General features: G+C 34.6%; 1 protein-coding gene across 1 annotated transcript; it reads right to left on the reverse strand.

The window, feature by feature from the left end:
• Window positions 1–322: 322 nt before the first annotated feature.
• Window positions 323–26,511, reverse strand: Slmap (Sarcolemma associated protein). Its single transcript, XM_068776992.1, has 13 exons — window positions 25,750–26,511; window positions 21,306–21,422; window positions 9,978–10,115; window positions 9,186–9,320; window positions 7,839–8,057; window positions 7,151–7,300; window positions 6,316–6,417; window positions 5,954–6,106; window positions 5,313–5,406; window positions 4,435–4,545; window positions 3,455–3,561; window positions 2,912–3,133; window positions 323–1,959 (listed from the first exon to the last, which is right to left on the reverse strand). The coding sequence occupies exons 1-13, from the start codon at window positions 25,939–25,941 to the stop codon at window positions 1,276–1,278; spliced, it is 2,424 nt and encodes an 807-aa protein (XP_068633093.1). The 5' UTR covers window positions 25,942–26,511; the 3' UTR covers window positions 323–1,275.
• Between the last annotated feature and the right edge of the window lie 364 nt (window positions 26,512–26,875).

Consider the following 26,875-nt stretch of genomic DNA (forward strand, 5'->3'; position numbering starts at 1 on the left):
ATTATCTATTGGCCTTCACATCACAGAGCAAAGCGGTCTCGAGGTTCGACCGACGCCGATATTGCAGAGACCGCGAAGCCGAGTGAAACCTCCGATCGTTAAGGTCGGTTACGCGAAACGTCGGGGATTAAAAATATTTAGCAACAAATAAATGGCTATCAAATACAAAGAAACTTGCGCACGCGACCTCTACAAATTCATATTAGGGCCTCGAGTACTAATTGTAAAATAGGATATATTACTTTAACATTAATAGAACTTTAAAAATCGAGGCACCGACAGGCGAATGGAGGGCCGAACATAACCCCGAGCCGTAAGCCGTAAGCTGTCAGCGAATTAATTTTTCCCGGGCCCTATTCACCATACCGATGCAAATGATACTAAGTGTAGACAACATATCAAAGATGCTCACAAGTAAAAAACTCATTGATAGACAACTCCCCACCTAAGGCTCGTGTTAACTGCAAGATGTAAAACGTCATGCAATCAAATCTAAATCGATTGTTAGGACTAGAAAATGCAAACGATTCCAAAAATGTATCGACGGCTCGTTCTGGAGACACGCGCGACCTTTACAAAATGATATGTGCGACAACTTCAACAAGAGCAGCTGCCGAAGCGATGCGGTCTCTCGGCAACACAACCTTTGCAACATTACATCATGAACACACTATCAAGTATGGTACAGATTATTCAACAAGGATGATATTGGTAGATTCATTTCGCCTCCAATATATCACTCCACAGAGAATTTACTCAGAAATATAATATTGCGAGACCTAGTATAGTAATAATTTACAACTTAGACAGTCGTTAGGCCTTAATATAAACAATATACAGTTATTATGGCAGATATCAACAACGAATTTAATATTTTATCAATTTTCTTTTATCAATAGGATACCGACATTTTTACAGAAACAAAACTAGACAATATACACGCGATAACAAAACGCACCGACCCCCGCGGCGCCGCGACACTTCACTAACAAATGGCACGTCTTGCAAAGCTCGTTCGGCGCCAACCATGCCGCCCCACAGCCCGCCCGCCGAACGCTGACCAACTGTTACATACTAAATTGCGCTAACTCCCAAACAGGTCACTTCGGCTACCAACGTAAGACATGATTGGCGCGAGTCACTACTCTCAAAATAGAATAAGTATTACGTGAGCAAAAATTTGAACTTGTATCGTGGGAACCCTTTTGGAGTCCCTGCCGCCACGGGCGAGTGTCGGGGCTAAGCGTACCCGGGTGGGTCCCAAGTGGCCGTCAATCAGGAGATGTAAGGAAGCAGCAGATAGTAAAGGCAAGCGAGAGCGATCGGCAAAACCAGGGCAACGCCGTGCGAGGCGTCGAGACGCACGGGTTTCTTCTGCATGGTCGCCAACTGCGCGGCCAGTCGAGCCCGGTCCGCACACACCTCGGCCCACTTCTCTTTGGTTCGCACTAGCTCTTCTTCTAAAGCGTGTAAGGTCCCGTTCTGCAGGGTCACTTGCAAGCGCTCCTCGTCGTCTATTCGCACGTACTCGCTGCCGAGGCTCGCGTCGACGTTCGGCTGCTCAGTGACGCCACGATTGATTTCGGTCGTGACGGAATCAGATTCGTCGTCTTCGTCATAGTCGAGCTGGAACATTTCGTCGATCTCAGCGGAAATTTTAGTTGGGTCAATATCTTCCACAGTTTCTATTTCGTCTAGATGTTCTAACGACCTGGAGGTTTCGACCGCTTTATCTAGCGTGCACCTTTCTTTGTTCAACGCCGCTTGAAGTGTATCGATCTGTTGCTGCTTGGCAAGCAATTCTGTGCGTAAGGCTCCGACAACTGCGGTCAGATCATCGATGTCGGCGCGCGTTGGTCGGAAGGCTAACTCGGCCTGCATCTCGGCCGCGTTGGACGCCAGCCGTTGTATCTCCGCCAGGTTAGCCTCTTCAGAAACAGTCGTACGACTCAATTGCGTCTGGAAGGTTAACACAAAGTTTTATTAATAAAGCGGTCCTCATATATAAAGTCACCATTTTTAATTTTCAACTGGATCAATTACATTGTTTAACAAACCCCCATCCCAATTTTAATACAATAGTTTCCAAAACAACAACAATCAGGACATGTGTTATTTGATTAAAGTACTACTTACGGCAAAAACAAACGCTTCTTAACCTTGTTGAAATTATACTATGAAGATTTATAATTTAAGTTAAGCCCGGATACTTGTTTATGATATGTGAGGCTTATGACTTACTATTACATTAACATGCAAATATGTACTCTTCACGTTACATTAAAAAGAAACCTTGTAAAACTGGACTATTTGCCAGTATTATAGAATTGTACTACATAATTACATATTTTGTAACAAAACGAATTACTAAATATGTTATTGGCTAACATTATTTTAGTAGGTTATACACTTACACTGTTATCTTTTATGCAACACAATATATTTTTTAAATTGGTCACTTCTATAATACTACTACGTCGTAACTATTTGGAATCTAATGGAAGGGCTTATTAGATTATTAATACATCTTAATTTGTGCAAGAAACGGCGGATTTTTTTGTTATGTTAGTTCAATTTATGTTTATACATTTATCTAGGATATGTAATGAGTTATTCAAAGATAAATAAAAAGCTTAAATTAAAGTTTGGTTAGTGCAATGAAGTGGCAGTGGGCGCTGCACTTTACTTGTGCGACCATCGCTCGTTTAAAAAAAAAAATGGCAATCATGAGCCGATAGACCGACGTCAATGTCAAGGTGACAGGAAATCGCTAAATGCGGGAAGCGCATGACCAGTCGTTGCTGTGATTTTTGTCGGAGGCTTATGGCCTTGCAATGGGCATCTATCAGCTGACATAATGAAAATAATGCTTGCACTTGAATAATGTAATAAAACAAGTTGGAGGTGAGACCTGGAGGTCGTGTATCTTGGCCCGGTAAGCTGCGGCGTCCTCATGGTCCACTGGGGGATCATGAGGGGGATCGGGCTGCGCGGCGAGCAGCTCGTCGCGCACGTCCCGCAACTGCTCCACCTCCGCGCCGGCCGCGGCCAGCCGCTCGCGTAAAGCATGAATCTCTTCATTCAACCCAGCCATAACGCGTAGGATGTTCGCGTATTCTACCTCCGCTTTGCTCTGGATACAATTAAACGCACTCATTAGTTTATTATTTTTTTATAAAGGTACACCGGAAGCAAATTCATTAAACTGGTACAATAAGCATTATAACCATACAAAATTAAATTCCAAAAATTTATTCAGTCTTGCATTCTACCTCTTACTCTAGTCCTCGATGATGATTAATTAAATCTAGAAATTTTACATTAACTTAATTTAGAATCGATCTTGTCTTGAATATTATTTATTTATGAAGGCTAATTTGGATCAGCTAGGCCAGACTAGACTTACACAGAGATACTCGGTGCGACTGATTAAAGACAAAAAAATGTTACTTACGGGCAATTCGACCGCCGTGCTGGACACGCCGTAAGTTGAGTTGGCGTTGTTGTCAGGATGCAGGTCCCCGTCAAGTGGGCTAGATGATTCCACTTCGTGTCCTGGCTCTATAATTTAATTTAAGATATTACCTCACATCAGCTTCAGGTGACAATAATAAATTTTACAAAGTAACAGTAATAACAATAAGAAAATTCTAAAATAAGATTATATGTAGTCAGATTTAACAAATTACTTTACACACTATAATGTCTCGTGATTTGTCTCGAATGATTTATAGTGCAAGAGAAGTATCGTTATTAATCATAATCTAATGCTGTTTTTTCAATGGTATGTACAGCAATATATTTGCACCGTTGACAATTTATCAACACCCTCGTTTAATATATTATATTAACTAAGGTTGTCGGAAAGCTCTAGGTTGAAACCACTTCTAACCGGTCTTATTTGAAATCTACAGTAGAAGCCTATGTTTAAAAATTTTGTGGACATTCTATGACTCAAATAATGATGGTTAATTATATTTTTTTCTCAATAATAGTAAATGTTTTTATAACAACAGATAAACACAATTAAACACTGAAAGTAATAATATGAAGCCTCAATGTACAAATGATTACTAACTTTTGTAATAATCAACACAACAGTAAAATCAATACTTCCATAAAATTTCTCTAATTTAATATTATCTCCTATGATTTTGATTATAAATTTGCCTTAGTTAATATAAATAGGTAGTAGCGTAAATAGTAAATCTATTTGAATGAATTTGCATAGGTAACCTATTGGAAGGTTTATATATATTTCTATTGAAAATTTTTCACATATAATTCTTGGTCATTATAGACAACTTTAACATAACAGACATCTCGCAAAGCATTATAAATTTTGTAGTAAAATGTCATTTATACACAATAAATATTTCTGTCAATACTTGATTCAAGTTTAACTAAACTTTGTCACACAATAATTATACAAACCATGATTAAGCCGGGATTGCTTTTCGTCATCAGTACAAGAATCGGGTTCTTCTTCAGATTTTTTTTCTTCGCCGCTGCCACCAACTCCTCCATCTTCCGTTACTTGTTTCTCTGTCAAGAACATGAAATTACAATGTTTAACTTTCTTTTTCAATTTTTATTAATGTTCGGGGCAGCAAGCATTTAAAACAAATTGGTACGAGTTTGTAGACCAGTAAAAATACATAAGATTTATGTGACTGTTTTTTTTTAAAAAAACCTTTAAACGAATCTATACATTGCCTCATTTAAAGCTTTTACATCTAACAGCAACATGCCTTATGATTTATTGCACAATTTTCATTCATCCACAGTACTCAGTCTACAAGAAAGTTGTTACCGTACATGAATTGACAGCAAATATGCTACATATTTACCAAAAGCTTTTACACCAATAATCATATCTAAAATTGCTCATTATTTAAAATAAAATAAGAAACAGAGGCAGTAATTTGGAAGCATAAATATTACTATTATATATTTTATTTTTCCTGGGAAATATATTCTTTGAGCTTGCAGTGTTGACATACGATATTAGAATACCTAAAGTTAATATATTGTTTTATTGTAGGAAACAATTTAAAATATCTTTTTTTGGAAGTGCAAATGGAACAGATAGCTACACCTTATGCTAGTGAGACAATTACCACCACACATGATACTTTAATTTCTTATTGCTCATTTACTCATAAGTATCTTATAAAAGCCAACTGAATTTTTAACAAAACTTTAGGTAAATATGAGTCCAAATATTCGACCTCTTTCCATAAGACGTACATAAATTGAAAGATACAAATTGAACATTTACTACATCATTAAATCAAACGCATTGTCCTTACCTTTATTGTCAGAGTTGTAAACATTGTTCTTTTTTAATATTAATTCAAATTCTCTCGCAGATTTTCCTTCCGCCGATATAACTTTTATGCCAACCTAAAAAATATCAAATGAACCCATAAAATAATTCTTTGAATATGTACTAAATAGTGAAAACATAATCATAATCATCAAATCAGCCATAGGATGTCCACAGTTGGACATACCAATCACAGATTTCCAATAGGACCAATTCAAAGTGGCCTTCATCTAACATCTTCAAACTACTTTGGCATGGTTGTCTTTACACTTTGTGAGTGGATGTCTAATGCTGCGCTAGCCAATCCTTGGTTTTCACTCCAGAACCACAACGCTCCAACTACCGTCTATTATGTGCGCTAAGTGATCAGCTCACTGCCACTTCGATTTGCCAATCCCCTGGGCTAAGCAGGAAACATTTATTTCTCTGTGTCTTCTTATTCCTATTTTGATCTCGTAGAGAAATCCCAATGAAACCTCTCTGTGAATCTGAGGTAAGTGAGAGACCACATTTGAAGGTATTATTAGCTTAACTTAATTAAAAACTGAAATGAACATTACAATGGCTCTCTGAATTGGAAATTATTATTTTAAGCAGAATGTTGATGAAGCTATGATACGAAACCTTATTAAGAAGGTTCTGTGGGAGCAGCAACTTGATGTAATCGGGCAGGGCACGCACTGCATCCTCCAGTGACCCACTTCGCTTGGCCTCAAGCAACTTGTTGCTGTCCGTACTCAACACCAGCATCTTTGCCTCGCCGTTCTGCACCGAGCACTATAAACAAAGTTTTCATTAATAAAGTGAACATTAAGATCATTAATTGAAATATTGAATGAACACGTTAGTGTCCTTCTCATACAATGTTTAATGTGTTAATGTGTAAAAACATACAAAAATGTGAATAGACATTAACTCCCACCAAGGACCAATAATCTACATAATAACATATGTCCACTGGCTGTTTGACACATTACAGTACTCACAGTGAGCGGAAGATGCTTGCGCACGGCTTGTTCTCGCTCTTCGGCCGCTGCGATAGCAACTCTAGCTGCGCACATTTTCCTCTCGCAACGCGCTGCTAGTTTCTGTAATAGCATATAATGTATATTGAATTGTGTTAACAAATGTGAATTTTGTGACTTAATACGAAATCACGAACAGTGATAAAACTTGGCAGTTAGAAAGTTGTTTTACAGTTAAATCAATGGTTCCGTAAGAACGAATTTTTCGCAATTGCACCCCGCAAGGGAAGTCAAGGTTGTCCATTAAAATGCGTATTTTAAAACTAATACCTCATGTAGCTTTGGTAAAGCTTAACCTGAATATTATAAAGAATTGATTTCTTGAATTAACACCCACAAAAGGCCACACGAAGCGCGCGCGCGGCGAATAACTAATTATTTATAGAGGGCGATTGGTTATTGATTTAAAACTTTTAAAGGTGTGAATGTATAATTCATTTCTTTTCGTTAACATACCAATATAATATACTCTATCTAAAAATCTTTGTTAAAAAATAAATAATGATAATATAATAAGTATGCATTTTTAAGATTTTGAATACTACACATTAAAATCAATTATTTTTTACTATTTGTCCCTGCAGTTCTGGTATTGCTGAACGTTATTGGCCAGTCACATAATATTAAAAAAATGTAATAATATAATGTGTTTCAAAATGATCACTTTAAAGATTGGTTATAGATGCTTATTGCTGACTTGTCGATATACATTGACTCTTTTAAAGCAGTTTACACCTATAACCGATGACCCTGCATACTGCAGGGCGGATAGAGGGACGTGATGTGAACTATATACCTGCAGCTCGGCGAGTGCGTTGTTGGCGGTGAGGCGAAGGGCGTAGTTATGCTGGTGAAGCGCAGCTGCCTCCCGGCTGCGCCGCTCCAGCGACTCTTCCAGAGCCAGTCGCTGTTCATGCGCGGTTCGAAGACTTTCCTGCGCCACTTCCTGCACATATAACACTGTCACATTAGCAATACTTATATATATTAATGCACTGCTGCGAGTGCAGGCAGCAAGCTTGCACAGGCAAGGCAATATCACCCAAAGGGCAATGGAGAGAGCATGAGTAATATGCTCCGAGTTTCGCTGCGAGATCAAATCAGAAATGAGGAGCTCCATAGAAGAACCAAGGTTACAAACCTAGATCGAAGAATAGCACGTCCTTAGTTGCCCTCAGCTAACTTATCTATACAGTAACTAAATTTGAATGCTTCCTAGGGTCAGACCTGCCAGGAGTACTGTTGTTTGGAACCCTTTAAGCTTTATTTTAAGTTAAAGTATCTCATTAAAACGGAGCTCAATTTGAAGTAAGTTCTGATTGCATTTTCTTCTACAGATGCTTAGTTTCAACCTTTGCTATGCTACTTGCCTAACATTTGGCTAGTTTTCATTAGTTTTTGTCTATGATATGCTATATTTTATATTTAAGTCTATATTGTGCCATGCTATTTATTTTTAATATATGGTATAGTGTGCGTTGGACCTGGTAGTTCCTCTTGTCGGTGAGCAGCTGCACGACGTGGTGGTGGTCGGGGTGCTTGCCGGCCGCGAGCATGGCCTCGAGCGTATGCACGCGCGTCAGCAGCCGCTGCTCGCCCACGAACAGCTCCCACGAGGCCTGCGCATCCGCGCGCGTTCGCTCCACGCACTCCTGCAGCGTGCGCAACCGCCCTTCTAGTGACGCTTCGCGCTGAATTGCTTCCTGTAAACAGCAAAGTACACTTCCTTTAGCTTCAACCACTAGTTTGCATACTAAACCTTTTAACTATCGCTTTAACCGAGGTTAATAAGAATAGGGCTAAGGCATCCTTTACAGGTCGAAAAAAAAGACAACAAAAGGGCATCGGGTACGCGGGCAAATATAGTCTACATCGCCCACTAAAAGCGAACCCTAGAAAGACAGCAGCGATAAATAGTCATGTTGATGCAGCACAGCGGAGATGCCGACGACGTTGTCATAATAAAATTAATGGAGAAACCTAGCTAAAGTTTTGAATTTCAGTCAATCGCAAATTTTACAAAGGGCGGACATCTAAATCAACATAAATGAGAAAAAAACTATGCCAAATGCCCATGTCATGCCCACTCCAATAGTAGTAGTTCTTAACTCCTGCGTGTGCGTGAAGTAAACAGTCAAACTACATTAGTTGAATTTTAAGAAAGATGTCAGTCGTCGCATACAATTCGGCTTGATAGTATTCGGGAAACGGAACGTTATCATATATCACATATCTATCTATGTTTTACCAGTGATAAGCTATAGTACAGAAACATGGTCTCTGACTTTGGGTCTTATTGGGGAGGGCTATGCTCACGATTTTTCAACGAATCCGATGGCATGAGAAGACACCAAGTGTGAAACGATTCATCGACAAACGAATATAACCATAGCTCAGTGGAAGTCAAGTCACATAAAGATCAAAACAAGTGGCTGCTGGAGCCGTACAACGGTTCTGAAGTGGAGATCACTGGTCGACTATCGCAGTGTATGACCTCCATTCACAAGATGGACAGATTAACATGTCAAATTCGTCCGAAAACGCTAATTACAGGCTGTTTCCAGTAGGGATTATTGGAAATATATGAAAAGGGAGTATGCCAAGCAATGTATGTCCTATAGCAGAAATGATGATGATGAAATCTTTGCAATTCGTTCTTATTCTCGTTTCTATCAACACTTTCAACTTCAGCTGTCCCTTCATTTATGGCTCCTAGAGATGCTGTTGCATAATGTTTCACGTTATTTCTTTATAGTGACTTTTACTTTTACTTATATTTTACTTTTACTTTATCGAGAAGACGTTGAACAAAACAATCACAAAGCTCTTACCTGTATATAATTATTTAGCTGGTATAACTCTTTCAAATGCAGCGGCGTCGTCATGGTGGGATTAAAAGAGAGCTTCGCTTCTTTGCCATCTGGATGGTACAGCTTGAGGAGTGCAACGACCGGTGGGAACGTGTTCTATAATATTAATGACAACTTATTTATACAAAAATTCAAATATAAACAAGAATTAAAATTAAAACAAAAAGAATTATTACAAATATAATATTTAAAGTAAAGCTGCGTAATGCATAACGGTTTGCAATTTAGTAAGAAAGATCAAATCGACCGCATTTGCGTCTAATTGCAGACGATGTCCAAGAGCGTAAGAAACAACAGCCAAATGTCTGAAGACCTAACTAGCCACAGGGGTTAGTAACCTATGGCTCTTCGGATATTACGTTGCGCCATCAATAATACTGTATAATGTAACAATAATATATAAAACATTTTCTTGCATAAATATTAAGTAAAAAGCTAAATAACAAATAAAAATTAATGTATTATACCGTAAACTTAAAAAATATGAATCAAATTTATCCAAACATTGTTTAACCACAGTGTTGTAAGTAATTGTATGAATTATGTAATAAAACCATGTGTTATACACACAGTGTATACATTTTTGGTTCTTCCGACTTAAAAGGTTGCCAAACCCTGCCCTAGCTAGTTTTTTATCATCATCTCTTTATGATTCCTATAGCGTTTATTTTATTTGCGGCGTAACAAACAAACAGTAACAAAAAACAACAAATAACACATACAATATTACGTATATGTATTTAATCAATGCACCTTTTCGGAATTTCCAGTATTCTCAACGACAGGAATGCCGAACTGGACCACGTCGCCGGAGAACACCTCCTGCGGCTCGAGTTCCGAGATTGAGCAGCGTTTGTTGTTGATGAACGTTCCATTGCTGCTCTGGTTGTCCTGTAAACACCAAAACAACCTTGTCACCCGTCATTGAACACAAATGATATACAATGACTCGTGGCGCGTTTGTTTACGAATTGTAATGTATGACGTTAAACAGCGAATTCTTATGAACACTAATATTGACATAATATTAAAATCTTGACTTTATAACGACACCCGTTCAAAGATGTAGTTTAAGACAATTAACATTAAATACACGGTCATAATAATAAACGAGAAACATTCACTCACTCTGCCTCTGAATTAATATTCAATAAATATACGAATATACGCAATCGCGTAGTAAAAGCGATGATTTTTCATGCTATCAAATACGCTGTAATAGACATTTATAAGTGTTAATAAACATTTGCACAATTTTTTTATACCTTTTTTGCGTATTCTAAATAGATTTTTTTATTCAATTATATTTAGAGAGTAAAGAATATTAATTCTTACAGCTCATGGAATGTATCATTCAGCTCAATAGAGAAACAACCTGAAGAATATTATAACAAAGAACGTATTCCGCGAAAACAATACGTTGTTTAAATCTGTACTGAATGATGTGTGAATCTGCATAGAATATGCAAGTTTTTACTTTGTAATTGCTGAAGCCTACATTAATTCTTAAAGTCAACATTTTAGTTCTTCATTATCGAAAAGTGGTAAATTTTCGTGGATGAGATTTCGCTTATGAATTGTGAATCTCCATTTTTATCGGGCCGACGTAGAGTCCGTCGAGTCTGCCGTAGAATCCTGGGCGTCCACCTGGATCACTTTGTATATATTTATGTATACAAACTAGAATGGTTAACAGAAAAATATTGATATTTAATAATGTATGTAGCGGTGAATGAAGCTCCCGAGGCAGTCCCCTAACATACGCCCTGCCAATTCAAACCCGCGAAATCTAAAAACGCCAATAGGACAATAGTGATCATACATTACAAAAAAGCAGTTACTAATTACATTAATTATTTCAAAATTGTTTATAAAAATGGAAATAAAATATAAAGAAAGATAAAGTCAGACTTCATACAGGATTCGACCAGACAAAGAAAACATAAGAGACAATGCATTTAAATACCATACGTGATGCATTAAAAGCTATTGTAAGAATGTCGAGTCGCTACAGATTTTTCTAGGTAATAAAGTAATTTATTCCGCAAGCACAGACAGCCAGACGTCTTTAGAGACATACTGATTTGCTATTTCTTAATGCCTACAATTTTAAGTCAATAAGTACAGTCAAACGTTGTTAGGAGTAACAAATATACACATAATAATAAAAATATTTACCTTTAAATACATATTTCCTAACAAAGGATTGAAACAATCTATTTATAAAGAATTTATAGCACGTTTATTTGCAGTCAATTAATGTATGGTTCATCCTATAAATGAATGCTTTATAAAGTAATAAATAACGTAATGCTAAAATAGCAAGAAAAAGCGTTTTTAAAATTAAATATCTATAATTATATATGTAATTTTATAATTTTTTACTATTTTTCACTGCCGATTTTGTAGTGCCAGAAATTATAGGCCTGCCGCATTCCGATAGGAAAAATAAATTAATGTAACATATTTCATAGTGATCACTAAAACACAAATTTTTAAAGCATTTTGCTGATCAATGAGCATTGCATTCCGCCCCTTAAAGGCTTTTATACCTTTAACTCGAATTGCGAAAGGTGGTGCTAAGAAAGTAACTAGAGAACCGTTCGAACAATTCGGCCAATTTTTTGTATTCATATATAAAGAACTGTCCCAGCATGAAAACATCTGCCCTTAGGTATTAAACATTTGTCGTAAACCAAAATAAAAAAAAAACTAATCTAGTTATTTCAACCTAAATTTAAATAATTCCAGTGAAATCAATAACATAACGTTCCGAACCAAGGCTTGCAAGGGACCGCTCGAGTTTAGCTGCTATTAAGAGGTCTAAACCCTTAATTCCTAAAAGGAGACCCTATGAGGCCGTCCACAGTTGTCTCGGCGAGAGTCTATGTCGACGTAGCAAAAAATAGGGTTCACAATTTGTAATCGGAAATCCACGAATATTTGTCTGTTTTCGATGGTGAAGAACTATAACGTCGGCATGGCAAAGTAGCCTGATAACATACTGCTGGAGATACACCTGAACCTGCTAATTTAGATATTAACCTATGAGAAAAAAAACATCTGCGAACCTCTGGTCTAGAAAAAATAAAACTTCTTCATTACTCTGCTACGTCTCACCCGGTAAGACTGTTGAAGTAAACGGACTAACGTCGCCAATCCGCAACAAAATTACTCCTATATAATTCCCATCTGCGCAATCAAATATTATAAACCAACAGTCCCTCGCCCGCTTCGCGAGGCTAACACCATCTTTTTCGGATGCCATTTCATAAAATGCATTCTTGGTAATTTTTAACGTACTAAAAATATATACTAAGGTTTAGTTTTATACCTATTAGAGCTATATTTTAACAATGTAACAATTCTTTGAGAAATGCCATTCCTTATTCCCCCTGGAATTATGTAAATCGATTCTTCGCTGAGACTACTCGGCGAATGGGATATTCGTACCAAATTTTAAGAGAGATACCGAGGATGAATCAAGATAGATACGATTTAAATAGAATATCTTGCCGTGAATCTTTGTTACACAATTTTCATCTTCAAAAGCCTCTACAGACTAGAAGGTTATCCGCTAATTTCCTTATTTTCTCGCAATACTTGCGAGGTGAAATAATTGCTACAAATTCCTTAACCTTAATTTTTTCATTATATATACGTTAACGCGCGTCTCGTTTTGAGGTTGTTTATCACAGAGATTATATAAATTTATATTAATAGTGACGGGGTACCTAACCGAGATGCCACAGATTTTTGTTATTAATAGATGTATATATTAAAACGAATCCCTACTTTCCTTGATCGCACCATTACTTGAAAACGACTTGTATTGGTTACATTCATGTTTTATTTATAAACTTCTTCAAAACTTTAAAGATATTTTTGTTCTCTATCTTTAAAATCTGTTTTTCACATGGCCATGGAAAATTATCGTGATTATTTATTTGTGCACCAGAAAATAGATCTTTCTGATATAAACTTTTTTATTAAGGTTCAAACTGATTACACGTAATTAAGAGTGTTAGAGTGTACTAACGCAAGTCGTCTTAAAACGAAAGTATACCTAATGTATCAGTAATATAGAGCGGCAAAGATATCAGTCAAGAATCGTACTACACTCAAAGAGGGTGATTATGACAAAACAAAGACAGCTCGCCGAAGTAGACATGTGTCCGCAAGTCAGTGACAGTAGCAAATAGTACGGAGGCATTTCCAGCGAAAACAAAGAATAAAAAATTAACATCATTGTACTGATAGAGGTCGATCACGTCAGCGAGTTATTACGATGCAGCGTCGATATCGGCCAATCAACATACACGTTTGTATATGCGATGACGACCGGTGAATAAGTAAAAATAAATGCGTGTCGATGCATCCAACTAGAACCATTACGACTGCTGTAGTCGTAATGGTATATGCATACATTCAAATTGAAGAAGAAACAAGTATTATTTATTTACCAGTAATCAGTATGTGTAATTAATTCGTGATACTTTGAATATTTTTTGTGTTCAACAAAAACTAAAGGACTACGTAACACTTGAAATTCTGTACACGATAACCTACAACTTTATTTAGTTAGTATCAAGGTCTGTAATTTGTGAGCCAATCGAATTTTTGCTCTTTCGTATTTCATACTTTGTTCTTCTATTTTTAAATTACTTTTTTAAGCTTTTAGCATTGTAAAAACTCAATTAAAAAACATTTTTTCAATTAATCAACTAATTTAAAAGCTTTGAAGTTATTTTTTTTTTGTTAATTTTTACGTATTTATAATCTCATACATATTTGTTACGGTTCGTAAAACAAACCCATATATTTCGGTTAAAAATATATGGTATTGTTGCCAACCTTTGAAGACATGCCCGCCCGCTATGACCATTGCTTATATTTAGAAGATGCCCAATAACGGGTTAACATTATGCCTAGAGGTAGGTTCCCAACGGGAGTCTCTCTCTAGTGGGCGAGGGAGGTTTTCATAACCGTCAAAAGAAAAAAGTGCTGAGGTTACGAATGCAATGAAATACCTCCATTGACAAGAATATACATATTATCTAGACGACTCAAATGTTTTTTTTTTCATTATTATGTGCAAAAACACTAAAATATAATAGGCATTAAGTATAAGCAAGTTGATGGTACAAGAAGCACCATTAGAAAGGGAGATGATATTTTTTTTTAATTTGCGATTGTTAATTATTATCTATTGGACCCACTAGGTAGACAGACAACCTCAAAGTCGGAAGACGCCAGATGCGGGCCGCTTCCAACCGACCCTGTTTAAAAATCTATAGAGGAGCTCTATATCCATGTGCCAATAAGCAGTGAGTGCCCTATGGCTGAAATTGTAATGACCTTACTACTTATAGCGTAATAAACGTATTTAAATTACATAATAGTTAATATGATTATAGCTTTGCGACTGGATCCAGTATTTGGCCTGGACTACCACAAACCTTAACTAGGTTTTTGATTTATTTATTTATTTACTTTATTGGAGATAAACAGTAACAAAAGGCAGTAAGAAAGTACAAACTTAGAAATATAAAAATAGTTACAATTATTACCTTATAACTATCTCACTAAGAACATTTAATGAATCAAAGTCAAACAATAACAAAACAAAGAAAAACATTACCAAACAGGGATTAAGGATCCAGCGCATTCTGCAGAAACAGACAGTAATAATTACGAGTCACAGCAAGCCGTCACGTTCCAACGAGGTTTAAATTGTATTGTGAATATTCGATATGAAAGAGCATGAGAATATATCCCGTACCGTACCCCGATATCGCATCGTGAAATTAGCGTATGCCTTTCTCGTTTAATAGATACATAAAAAGGTAACCTAACATGTATAATTAAAATTTCACGTTAATGAAAAAGAGTTATATTTGATAATTAACTATTTTTCATTTGTAAAAGTTAGCGTTGGAATTTTATTATTATTAGAGAGGCGGTAAGATTAAAGACCTGTGGAATAAACTAAACGAAACTACTCTACATTTATATAATTATGCACATGATACAAAACATGTAGCTAATAAAGACACGTGCGTATTTTCCACGGTGAACAAGCAGATCACGTATCTCGTCAATCATCGTATCGACGGCTGAAGATCCGGCATGGCTCTAGCACGTTCGCGCCACAGTGCTGACCGCAACAGTGCAGCTGATTATGGAGTTATAATCCCAATGAGATGTCATCCGTGACCACAATGCAATGTTTTGTAAATGTAAAAATAATAACGTGCATTGTTTTAATTGTCGCTGTCGGACTGTATCAAACATCAAACTTGCAACTAAGACATCAATTAATTTATACAAGATGTCAGGTGTGGTCTCTGACGTAGGTTTTTTTTAAATTAATTTGCAATCCTCGAGTCCAACGAAGCTGTAAAAGCTGGAAAAGCTAACAGAGCATTCCTATAGAAAACAATTAATGAATCTAGCATATTTCAGAGAACTAACTCATTTTACCCTTCATATTTAGGAGTAAATTTTTTAAAGCTTTTGTCTCTATAACCTATTACCCTGTTTATATATCTTTTAAGTTCACGGACCCTTCCGCTCAGTGAACACAGCTCCTATGAAGCTGTAAAACCTCCCGGGCTAACAGCAACAACTTCAACCGAGATGAAGTAAGCATATATCTGCTAAATGAATAGACATTCCATGTTAGTTTACTACTACAAATGTCTTCCTAACTACACATCGCTTTAAAAATATTAAATCTGAATACTGCACTTTTTAGTAAATTAGATAAAACAAACTAAAAAAAATGTTTTTATTATTATAAATAAAACGTTTACTAAAAACAAAGTTTTCATCTTTCAAATTCTTCAAATGGAATAGCAAAGAAAACGAAAAATTTTAAAACTCCACGACCTTCTTACAATGTGTAACACGTGCGGTATGTAGATAGTATAAAAACGTAATTATCATTAGTGGGTTTTTTTTATTAGCACCTTTTCAAGTTTCTAACCTTATGAATTACACTCATAATGCAGTAATTTAATTTACTTATGTGCAATAAATGTAAATTTTGTAGATTATTTAAATATGACACACAATAGACTAATACAATACTTAACTCCACATTCTTATTTTTCTTTTTTACCCAAGGTGGAGGACTATACGTTTTCTACTTCCCTTATAGATATCCCATAGGACTGATAGGATGCGGTCTGCATCTAGTCTTTTGAAGACCTCAACAAAGTTATTAAGTTCTTTATTATAAGCCTCTACATTTTTAACACAACACAATAAAACCAACTAACACGTATCTGGTGATTCCATCCTCTTCCTGTTATCCTTGGCAACGTAAACTTGCAGCCTTTCGTTCATACATACATAGATTAATAACATACTTAACAAAGTTGTCTATCTACCCACATTCCTATTAAATATTATTATATCTGACCACGTAAAAAATGATTATAATGTAAAAAAATCCTAAATCATCACCATAGATTACACCACAGACTTGTACATTTCACTAACAATACATCCAATGTTCCATATTTAAATCAAAAATATCTCATAAAAATTCCTAGGGCCGTATAATAATTCAATTGTGAACCTTTTGCGATCATTGAACTTTCAAAAAAGGACAACACGTCCATTCTATGGCTTAAATGGTTTTGCCAAGCCCACAATGAACCGTTATTTTTTTGGATTCTTAGTTTTTACACATTCAAAATTATTTCACTTTATTTATTTAAAGATGTCGAAAAATTTTTGACTGCACAATAATAACTAGAGATTTTAATTCAAATATAAATTTCGTGAGCACAATAGAGCTATTAAAGGTTATAGACAAACAATAGGTAACAAAAATGAAATCTTAAAATAAGAGGATTGTAATTTTTTCCACTATTTACACATCCCACCCATATCTTATTTTTTTTCTTTCAATCCAGCACTCGGATATCGTAAGTTGTCTTAAAATTCGTTTGCAAATTAAAAAAGGCAACAAATGCTATTGACCTGTCAACTACCTAACAGTCGTATACTCTAGTCCGCTTTTACGATACACAAACTAGAAATCACTAGTGGGCGTAGCAAGTGAGAGTGGACTCGTTACGAGCCTAAACATAGATAAACCAATTAGGTTCTTTCATAATAGCAGCATGTGAGAACGGATGACGTAAGCATCCAAATTAAGGTTGTTGCACATTAGCAGAGGCAATTTATAAATAAAACTATCAATTAATGTGTCATTGACGGATAATTTACCCCGAAGCCGAAATCAATGTATAAAAATTATTGTAGCCTATCCAAGTGTGTTGTAAAAATTGAAATTGCGAATCGAGTCAGTGCTCAAGCTGAGAACCTATCAGAGGTCTTGGGGTCGAACTATATGGTTTACCAGTCCAAATGTAATACTTTATAGCATCGTTTTCATTACCGTAATATGAAGAGAGCCAGCATGATTGATATGATAAACATATAAAGAAGTCTTGGATAAAAAAATATAAAAGCCCTGACATCCATATCAAGTCTACATTCACAGGCACGAATGTATAGAGCAGTGATTCCCAAAGTGGTATATCGACCCCTAGGCGTCTATGACAACCGGCAAGAGGTCTGTTTACGTCAGCGAAAAATAATTTGGGGGTCCATGAAATGAAAATTGGGGTCCACAGACTGGACATCATTAGCCGAGGAGATTTCAAGATTAACCCTTACAAAATTGACGCCAAATTTTGATAATTTATTATTAAAGCATCAGGTTCATCCTTCTCACTAAAAATATTGACTTATTGCTTAGGTTATTTTATTTATAGTTTATTTTATGTTTATTTAATGTTACGTATATTTTACATAACTGGTACAAAATTTTATTTTGAGAAGTTTTAATTTAAATTCAATTAATAAATGTATAAATTAACATGTGTTTTTACTTTAAGTTTTTAACACTAAACTTCACTAGTTAGAAATTTACAGGAAATCCATATCAGGTAAGTAGGGGGTCTACCCAACACGGAAAAACATGGCAAGGGGTCTACGACACAAAAAAGTTTGAGGAACTCTGGTAAGAGTCACAAGAACGCAGCTGTAAAATAAATTCCAATTTAATGAAATAAATGATCGTGACATTAATGTAACACCGCCTTTATTTATATTGATGTCATGATTGACTGATGTGTACATTGTTCTACATATATTATGTACTCTATAAAGCTGTGTGCCGAAAGTCTTATTGTTTTCGTATTTTTACTTTCTTATGTATAAAATATTTAATAAATATAACTTTTTTACTATGCCCACTTTTAAATTTACATTGAAGATTTTTTGTCATTAACAAATGCTTTGTCCACATGTATTTACAGATTTACGGTATTTGAGGCAAAGCGTTCATCATCATATCAGACGATAGATAACCACTATAAGGCATAGGTCTACTTTTTTATCTGTCTTGCTCTAGTGCCCAAAAGACATTTGCAGATTCCGCGGGTGCGAGAGCGCAGGGCGCTGAGGGCGCTTTGCCTATCACTTCTTTTATAGACGCAAAGCACGAGGACTCTATAGGAAGCGTCGGCTCAGGGCCGCTATATACTACAATTTCACCGGAACCGTTAGAGCGCTTCGGTGGACGCTCCGCGGAGGAATCACAACTTAGGCTGTCACTCGTCGATAATACCCGTTTACCATTCCGACTCAAGGATGCACGAGACAGCCGAACTTCGACTTGGTCAGTAGTTATTACCTGGCTAACGTTACAGCCACTTCGGAAAGCGTTAGCGTTGTAAAAGAAAATGCGGAAAAAATTCCAGCAACGCTTCTATCTACAATAATTGAGGATTTCGACTTGTACGAGGTCGGTTGCTGATAGACTTGCTCCAAAGATAGCTTAGCCTAAACTAATTTACAGGAACTATATTCTCATTCTTGAGGGCACCTTCACGAACCCAAATCGGGGCGATAATTTATTAAATTCGATGGTTTATTTTTATAAATTGTATATCGCACATGTAACATCTTAAGTACTGGTCGTACGGGATTTTTTTAAATAAGTATTTCTTATTTTAAACGATTGTCATTATATGGTAATTGCCAGTAATAATTCTTTAAACGTACAACGCAAGGCAAGATATTAATAGTTACGTGGACTCTACAACTGGCCTATAATCTTTTATCTTCCAATTGCGTGCATGTAGTGAATGACTTTTCATCAAGCCATCCGTTCTACTAATTTACCAGCAGTACAGGTACCTTTTAAAAAACGATCCAACAGAACCGTTATTGATATTTTTTTAAAATAAACTAGAAATACCGAATCATACCCTTTTTGTATTTTCTCTATTGTTAATGAAAAACATAAACACACATTTTATGCATATATTTTGAATCGAATAAAAAATAAAGCTATAAAGTTTTTACACGTAATAGTATTAAACCATTGTATTAAGTGATTAATCTGAAATATGTTACACTCGTTTACTTTTTTATTGGAATGCGAAAGGCCAATAATTACTGGCAGTAGTCTGTAGGGATAAATAGTAAACAATAATTAATTTTAAAATGTAATAATCAAAGTCTTTAAAATACTGTTCCTTTTATGTTACCATTACGTTATTTATTATATTAGAAAAACAATAGATATTTGTAAATCGTGTACCGTATTTTAACTAACATGAGGGATATATTCACCCCTTTAAAGCCTTACACCTATAACCAATCGCCTTTATAGAATCATAGTAAAGTTTATGTTAAAACAATTGATCGTCGAAAAGGGCTGAGTGTACGAAACCCTTCAAACGTTAACATTTAAAAATTAACCCCCACTTAATCCTACAGTTAAGTTGTTAACAGACTGTTAAGGAAATACTACACGGTTAGTAAATTTGCATTCACCCGTGTTTTGAATGCGTTTGTGAATTTAATACGCCTTGACATGCATTTTTAAACTGACTGATCTTCGATATTTTGGTTCTGTATTACTCGTTTTTATTTTACAGGTCTTAGATTCATAAATTAAAAAGTGTTAAATAACAGAATACAGTTATATGTTATTTAAATAGTTACAGCTATTTAAAGAAATAGAAAACCTTTGCAATATACATCGCGATTGGTTTAATGCTGAAAAGTAGTTATTGTTTAGCACAGCAAAAAGTTTTAAAGCTTTTACACCTAATGCCCAATCATTCTGTATAAAGTGATGACTCTGAACTATTTTACATTATTTTTTTACTAAAGGAATGCGACTGGCAAAGAATTAGTAGTACAAGTCTGCAGAGATAAACAATAATAATTTTTAATGTGGAGTAATCCGAACGTGGATAACGATTTTTCTATTTATAGTACACGCTTTATTATATTATTTAATAACAGCAAATATAACAAATCGCCTTAAAAAGATTTAATATCTAAAACGTATCACCAAGAAACACGTCTTACGCATTTTCACACAATTATATTTTAAAAAATATATGTATTCGTTTATCAACCACAGTTTTACATTCAATAGTTATAACGTTTTAAAAATTTTTAAATTATGAATTTCATAATATTACTTTCTTCAGTTTATTTTTTGTTTAAAAAAGATTTCGTCACATGTTGCCTGTTACCCCCATAGGGTAACAGAAAGAATGAACTCTACGCATGGGTATATAAAGTACATAAACCTTTATATGTGTTTTGAAAGGTTTTCATAAAGATTTAAATGATTGTAATATTTTCCTACAAGAACAAATTACAAATGAGGAGATCCATAGACGAACGAAACTTATTGACTTGCAATTCTACAGATTGGCAAGTGGCAGTAGGCTCTATAGCCCACAGATGAAGGCCCGCGGGGGCCTTAAGGTGCTAGAATGGAAGCCACGGACAGGTAACCGCGGCATAGGACGTCCATCCAAAAGGTGGCTAGATGACCTTAAGGTCGCCGTAAAAAGCTGGATGTACTCCGAAACGGTCTTATTGGAAATCTTTTGGGACATCCTACGGCTGAAATTATGATTATGATGATATCTAGATCAGCTACTTGGAATGTTTATAACTTATAATTCTTATATTCGTAGATAGATATCCCAAACGCTGTATATTTGCTAAATGAAAACAAAAGAAACTCACCACAAGATAAAAGTGTCCTTTGTCATAGTAGAGTGTAGCGTGATGGCGGGAAAGGACCCTACATTCAAAGATAGTGTTCGTCGGTGTAGCTGTCGCTCTGTAGACGTTTCGTCCAATCTGAAATTACAAAATAGTATTTAATATTCATAATTATTTTACGAAGAAACGGATTTAAATAGGCAAGGCTTCGCAGAAGGAATAAATTCAAATTCAAAACACCTTCATTAAAGTAGGCACTTACGTGGACTTTTGATTAGTCAAATATTTTAGACATTATGAAAGGTATAGTATATTTAGTCCGTGAGTGAAGCTACCACGGGCTCGGAATTCTGATCCTTTCACTACAGAAGAACTGCCCTGGAACTCAACAGTTGCATGAGACTAACTACGCCCAAGCAGCAAGTGCAAACAACATTTTATCAACATTTTGGGCGCAATGCAGCGAAGAAAGCCACTCACAGCATGGACGTCGTCTACCTTGTTAGGATCGGCGGACCACGCTGGATGCTGGTAGCTTCCATGTGGTCCTATTGGGAATATATGAGAAAGATCTATAGTGGCATCTAGTACAGGACCTGATTGCCACAATGCTAAAATAATGATGAACATTTAGTTTTTATTATACATTACCAGATTGAGGTTTTTTTTTGTTATTTACAATACATGTTTTGACGATGACATTTAAAAACTTCACAGATTTCGAAATGGAAGAACGCTGAGGGCGCGTAAAACTCCTTACAATAACTATGCACGAGGAAGCTGTTAGAAACCTCGGGATGAGCTGTTACATTATTTATTTTATCGGCGGCCTTCTGGCTCTGAAATAACTTGAACAAACGTCTGGTTTCAGAACCTCCGAGAGCACTTCTCAGCTAGGTTTCTCACGCACGCGTTTAAAATTCCGATTCGAGTGTGCCCCTAGGACGTTCTTCGACCCTATCGGTAATTATAGGATTAAATCCTGTACCACCTTACACTTATTTAAAACACTTGTCGATATTCAGCCACAATATTAAAAAAACAAATTTCATCTTTTAAAAATACTTTAGTCAATACAAATAAATATAAACCACTTTCCACGCAGTGTATGAATAGGAATTGTTGTAAGATTTGATTTTGTTTACAGCTATTGTGTCGCTGATAGCAATAATGGATATTGTTAATAGGATTAAAGTTTAATTCAGTATATAATATACAGACTGTCTCCCGCCTGCTTCGCGAACTCAACGCCTTTGCGGGTGAAATTTCGAAAAATTCTTTACTGACCTCTATTCGATTAATGGAATATTCCTGCCAAGTCAACCTTATGGTTCAGAGAATATCGATAAACTTTATAACAATCCTTGCATTACGGTTAGAACTTTTACACAAGACGTTTTGTGAATCTATAATCCACAATTTTATTTTCATCTTTGAATGCCTCAAGTCAAGTTATCGGTTAATTTCTTAACTTCTCGCTATACTTATGACGTGAAATAATTGTTACAAATTTCTTAACCCCAATTTTTTCATTAGGTATATGTTAACGCGGCTTTTTATTTAAAATTGCCCATCACATATGATGGACGTAATACAAATTTATATTAGGGGCGCCGAAATGTAATGTCGCTTTTTTAAGTTAAATTCTTTCGACTACATTTTTAACAAGTTTTTATTTCTAATCAACAATATTTGCACCTTCGTAATTTGCCATCTAGTATACAACAAATTTTCAATGCCGGTGCGGAAAAAATCAATCGCTTTTTGTGTAAAATATGTCAACAGAAACGACATTAATTTTCGGCCCCCTTATATATACAAACATTGTGACGTTTTTAAAACGTAATGGTTTTTAAAACAATATCGAAATGTCATTACATGAATATACTAACCGCAAATTATTAGTCTAAGCGGAGTCTAATTATTGCTCTAAGCCGACATCTTCGGTGGGCACTCCGCTGTTATTAATATTACGCTTCCTGCACTCGTTGCATACGAGTGATAAGAATCAACTTCCGTTACAGCAGGGTAACAGATGCGAGGTTAGAACCAACACAATTTAATCTCATTAAATTTAATTGGCGATCCACAATTGCTGCCGTCTCGAGCACCACGGGTTACGCTGACTCAGATCCCGGGACACGTACCAATACATAGCTTATCATACACGACATTCATACATAATGAATTCAATTGACAATGACTCGTAAAAGTTGTATCTAACTTGATAGAGTTTTACACTAAAAAATATTTCAGAATAGCAACAACAGATATATTAAACTACCACCAGCTCGGAATACTGATCTGTTGCGAAAAGCCACTCAGAGACTCAACAGTTGCTTTTTTATATAAAATTTATACATTTCTTGGTGTATATGTAATAAAATCAACACCTTAAATAACACAACAAACCGAATTCCACACTATTGAATCATCTAAAAAGTCTTGAATGCTGTAATAAGATTTGATTTATTTCATATATAATTTAAATTTTAGATTAAAAATTAAAAATATTAAGGTCTACAATATCTTATGGAAACTTCAATAAAGTACCATATATTATTATTTTACATTATTTATATTATATATATATATATATTATATAATATATATATATATATATATATATATATTATATATTTATATATATAATATATTTATATAAAAGAAACTCTTAATTTTTGTACAGTGTGTACTTTAAATTAATTGGCAGCAAGTAAGCCGCCCATTCACTTTTTTAAACATTTCATTTCATTTTTTGCATTTTGAACGCACACACAAACACACTGTTGAACATTATAAAAGCTATAGCTCTTACCTAATTCTCAATATAGACTATTTAATCAACAATCAGAGAAAAGTTACAGACAGATTATAAATCTTTGTTTTAAACACATAAAGGTTTGCAGACTCTTGTTCAGAGGGGTGTTTATTCAATAGTAAAATGATTTAGTAGGGAAATCAGAATAAAGACAGCTTTGTGAAAAAGACAAAGTAACACGAGTAATAAACAAGTATTATACAGATGTAGATTTCTGATATAGTTTAAGTCAAGAAATTGCAAGCATAAAGTTACTTCGGAAGGTAAAGGAAGTTAATAATATTTTAGGTGATAAACATTTATTAACATAATAAGTAGTTTTCATCTGTAATAAATTACTAATCTATAATAAATTTAATCATGTCCTAACAGAAATAGATCAAAGTAATGAAATAGACTTACCACATAAGTACCTTTGACTAGCAAGATAAGTCTACATGAAACCTAATATTTTGAGGATACAGAAACAGTGATAAACATTAGTTATACTGAGCTGTATATAGATAAATTCTTATCAACTGTACACTTACAATACTTGAGATTATAATGTACCAAAATCTTGAATTACCATGAAAGTTATAATATTACAAATATCCTGCCTTTTTTAAATCACAAAATACAAAATGTTAAAAAACTATATTCAATATTTATTGCGATATCTTTACAAATACTTTTAATGACAGTACTATAGTTGTTTAAAGGTAAACAATAAGTCAATGAAATAACTACACTGATAAAACAACATGAGGTATCAAATATTAAAAAAAAATGGTGCAAATTTGGAATTTAGATTAAATTACTCTAGGTACCTCTTATTCAATAGCGTTAGAAGTATTAATATGAAGAATAAAGAAATAAATGAAGAATAATGTATTGACTTCATTGCTCAACTTTGTGGGTAGGTGATAAGATTTTAGGCAACACATATATCTAAGTGTGTATCACAAAATTCTTGGGGTAAACATACAATATTCTTGAAGCCACAATTAGAAAAGGATTTTAAATACTGGTTGGATATAATACTACACCAAATACAAAAATTTTTAAGTTAAAACATCTTAAAAAACAAACCTGTGACTCCAAATCCTGTCTTGGTGTCACTGGCCTGTATTTTTATCGAAAACTTCTTTATTCTCCACAACAGTGAGACACATAATGTAAAAAAAATCATATGAAAGCATTCTTATATAATGCTTGAATATCTATTTTTTTATGATTTAATAATGAGAATACTTTAATAACAATTTAAACTTGTTGTGTGTGTATGTTCAGTGGAAAAATTAATGAAATGTGTAACCTTCATGTTGCACAGTTATTGATATGTAATGTGTATTTCAACACGGTTACAAAATTTATTTAGATGAGCTGTTAATTATACACAAGGATACTAACTAAATTACAAATCTAAAGACTTCAAAGTGAAATTAAAAATCTCTTTTTAATCATATTATTAAATTCTGTATGATGCTTTATTAAGAAATAATTTTAATCATACTCAAATCTTTTACGGCATATTCCTGGTGATTGTATACTTACTTTGTAGACTAGCCATGGTATATTTAAATAATAAAATAACATTTTCAATTTACATACCATAAACTTCTAAATTTAAGATGGTACAAAGTAAGACATCATATTATTTACCTTGATTGGTTGTTCTAATGTGACACGTCTTTCGTCAAACGGCAAAGAATTTGAATGAGGAATAAATATAGCCCGAGGAACACCCACTTCTTGATTGTTGGGAGGTTCCTGGCCAGATGTCCAACTGTAATCCATGCTTTTTATAGTATTGTTCATTTTGGGCTTAACCTTCTTACTCTTTGCTATAACCATCGCACACACCGCTTTGCAGAGTCAACATCCGTGCTTCGTTTGTGAGGTAATGACAAACACATCAATGATTAGATCCAGTCTACTCACTCAGTTCATAGTGAAAGGTAAACACGATTTCACTGGCATCCCGATTATTCCCTAGTCCTAATTGAATATAAAAAGACTATTGTCGTAAAAATGTTTCAAATACTTTAACACTCATTCGTTTATAAAACTGCAAAAATGAAACTTGATTCCACTCGGCCGTTCTGGCAAAATATTTTAGTTTTCCAAATAAATTTTATAAGAAATTGTGATATTACTAAAACGAATATAGTATACTTTATAACTCACATATGCCCATACATATTAACACAAATTATTTCGAGGGCGTTGATCGAAATTATCGTTTGAAGAACTTACGAAATGGGCGCACGAATCGGACATTTGTTTTGTTGAGGTGGGTAGTGGATACCATCCGTATCGTATAGTTCATTTGTTTTTAACAAGCACGTTATAATCTGTACAGGATACTTTTTCTTCGACATCGTTACAAAGAAAAAATAGAAAAATAGGATTTTCATAAATAAACTAAATGATAAACTTTATCATAATAATAAATGTGTAAAAAAATTAGCATTTCCATAAATAATCACTTCACAAATATATGGTATATATTCATATGTTATAATATGTGTATATAATATAACATAAGAATATCTTCCATAGCATTGTTATAAAATTTACGTATTTAACGATTAATCAAATCAAATAAATAAGTGATAGAATCAAATAAAAATTAAATCAAATCAAAAATAATAATCTAAAATGTGGTATTTAAAAACATCGTTGTCATTAAAACCCATTTTGTAATTTTCTCTTAATAATTTGAAATTTCTCAATGCAATAAAATATTAATAACAACAAGTTTATTTAATAATACTTCTTATAATTA

The sequence above is a fragment of the Battus philenor genome, unplaced genomic scaffold, assembly GCF_028537555.1.
Source record: "Battus philenor isolate CCGP_79_NKW_IND1 unplaced genomic scaffold, ilBatPhil1.0.hap1 SCAF_13, whole genome shotgun sequence".
In the NCBI taxonomy this organism is placed as follows: domain Eukaryota; kingdom Metazoa; phylum Arthropoda; class Insecta; order Lepidoptera; family Papilionidae; genus Battus; species Battus philenor.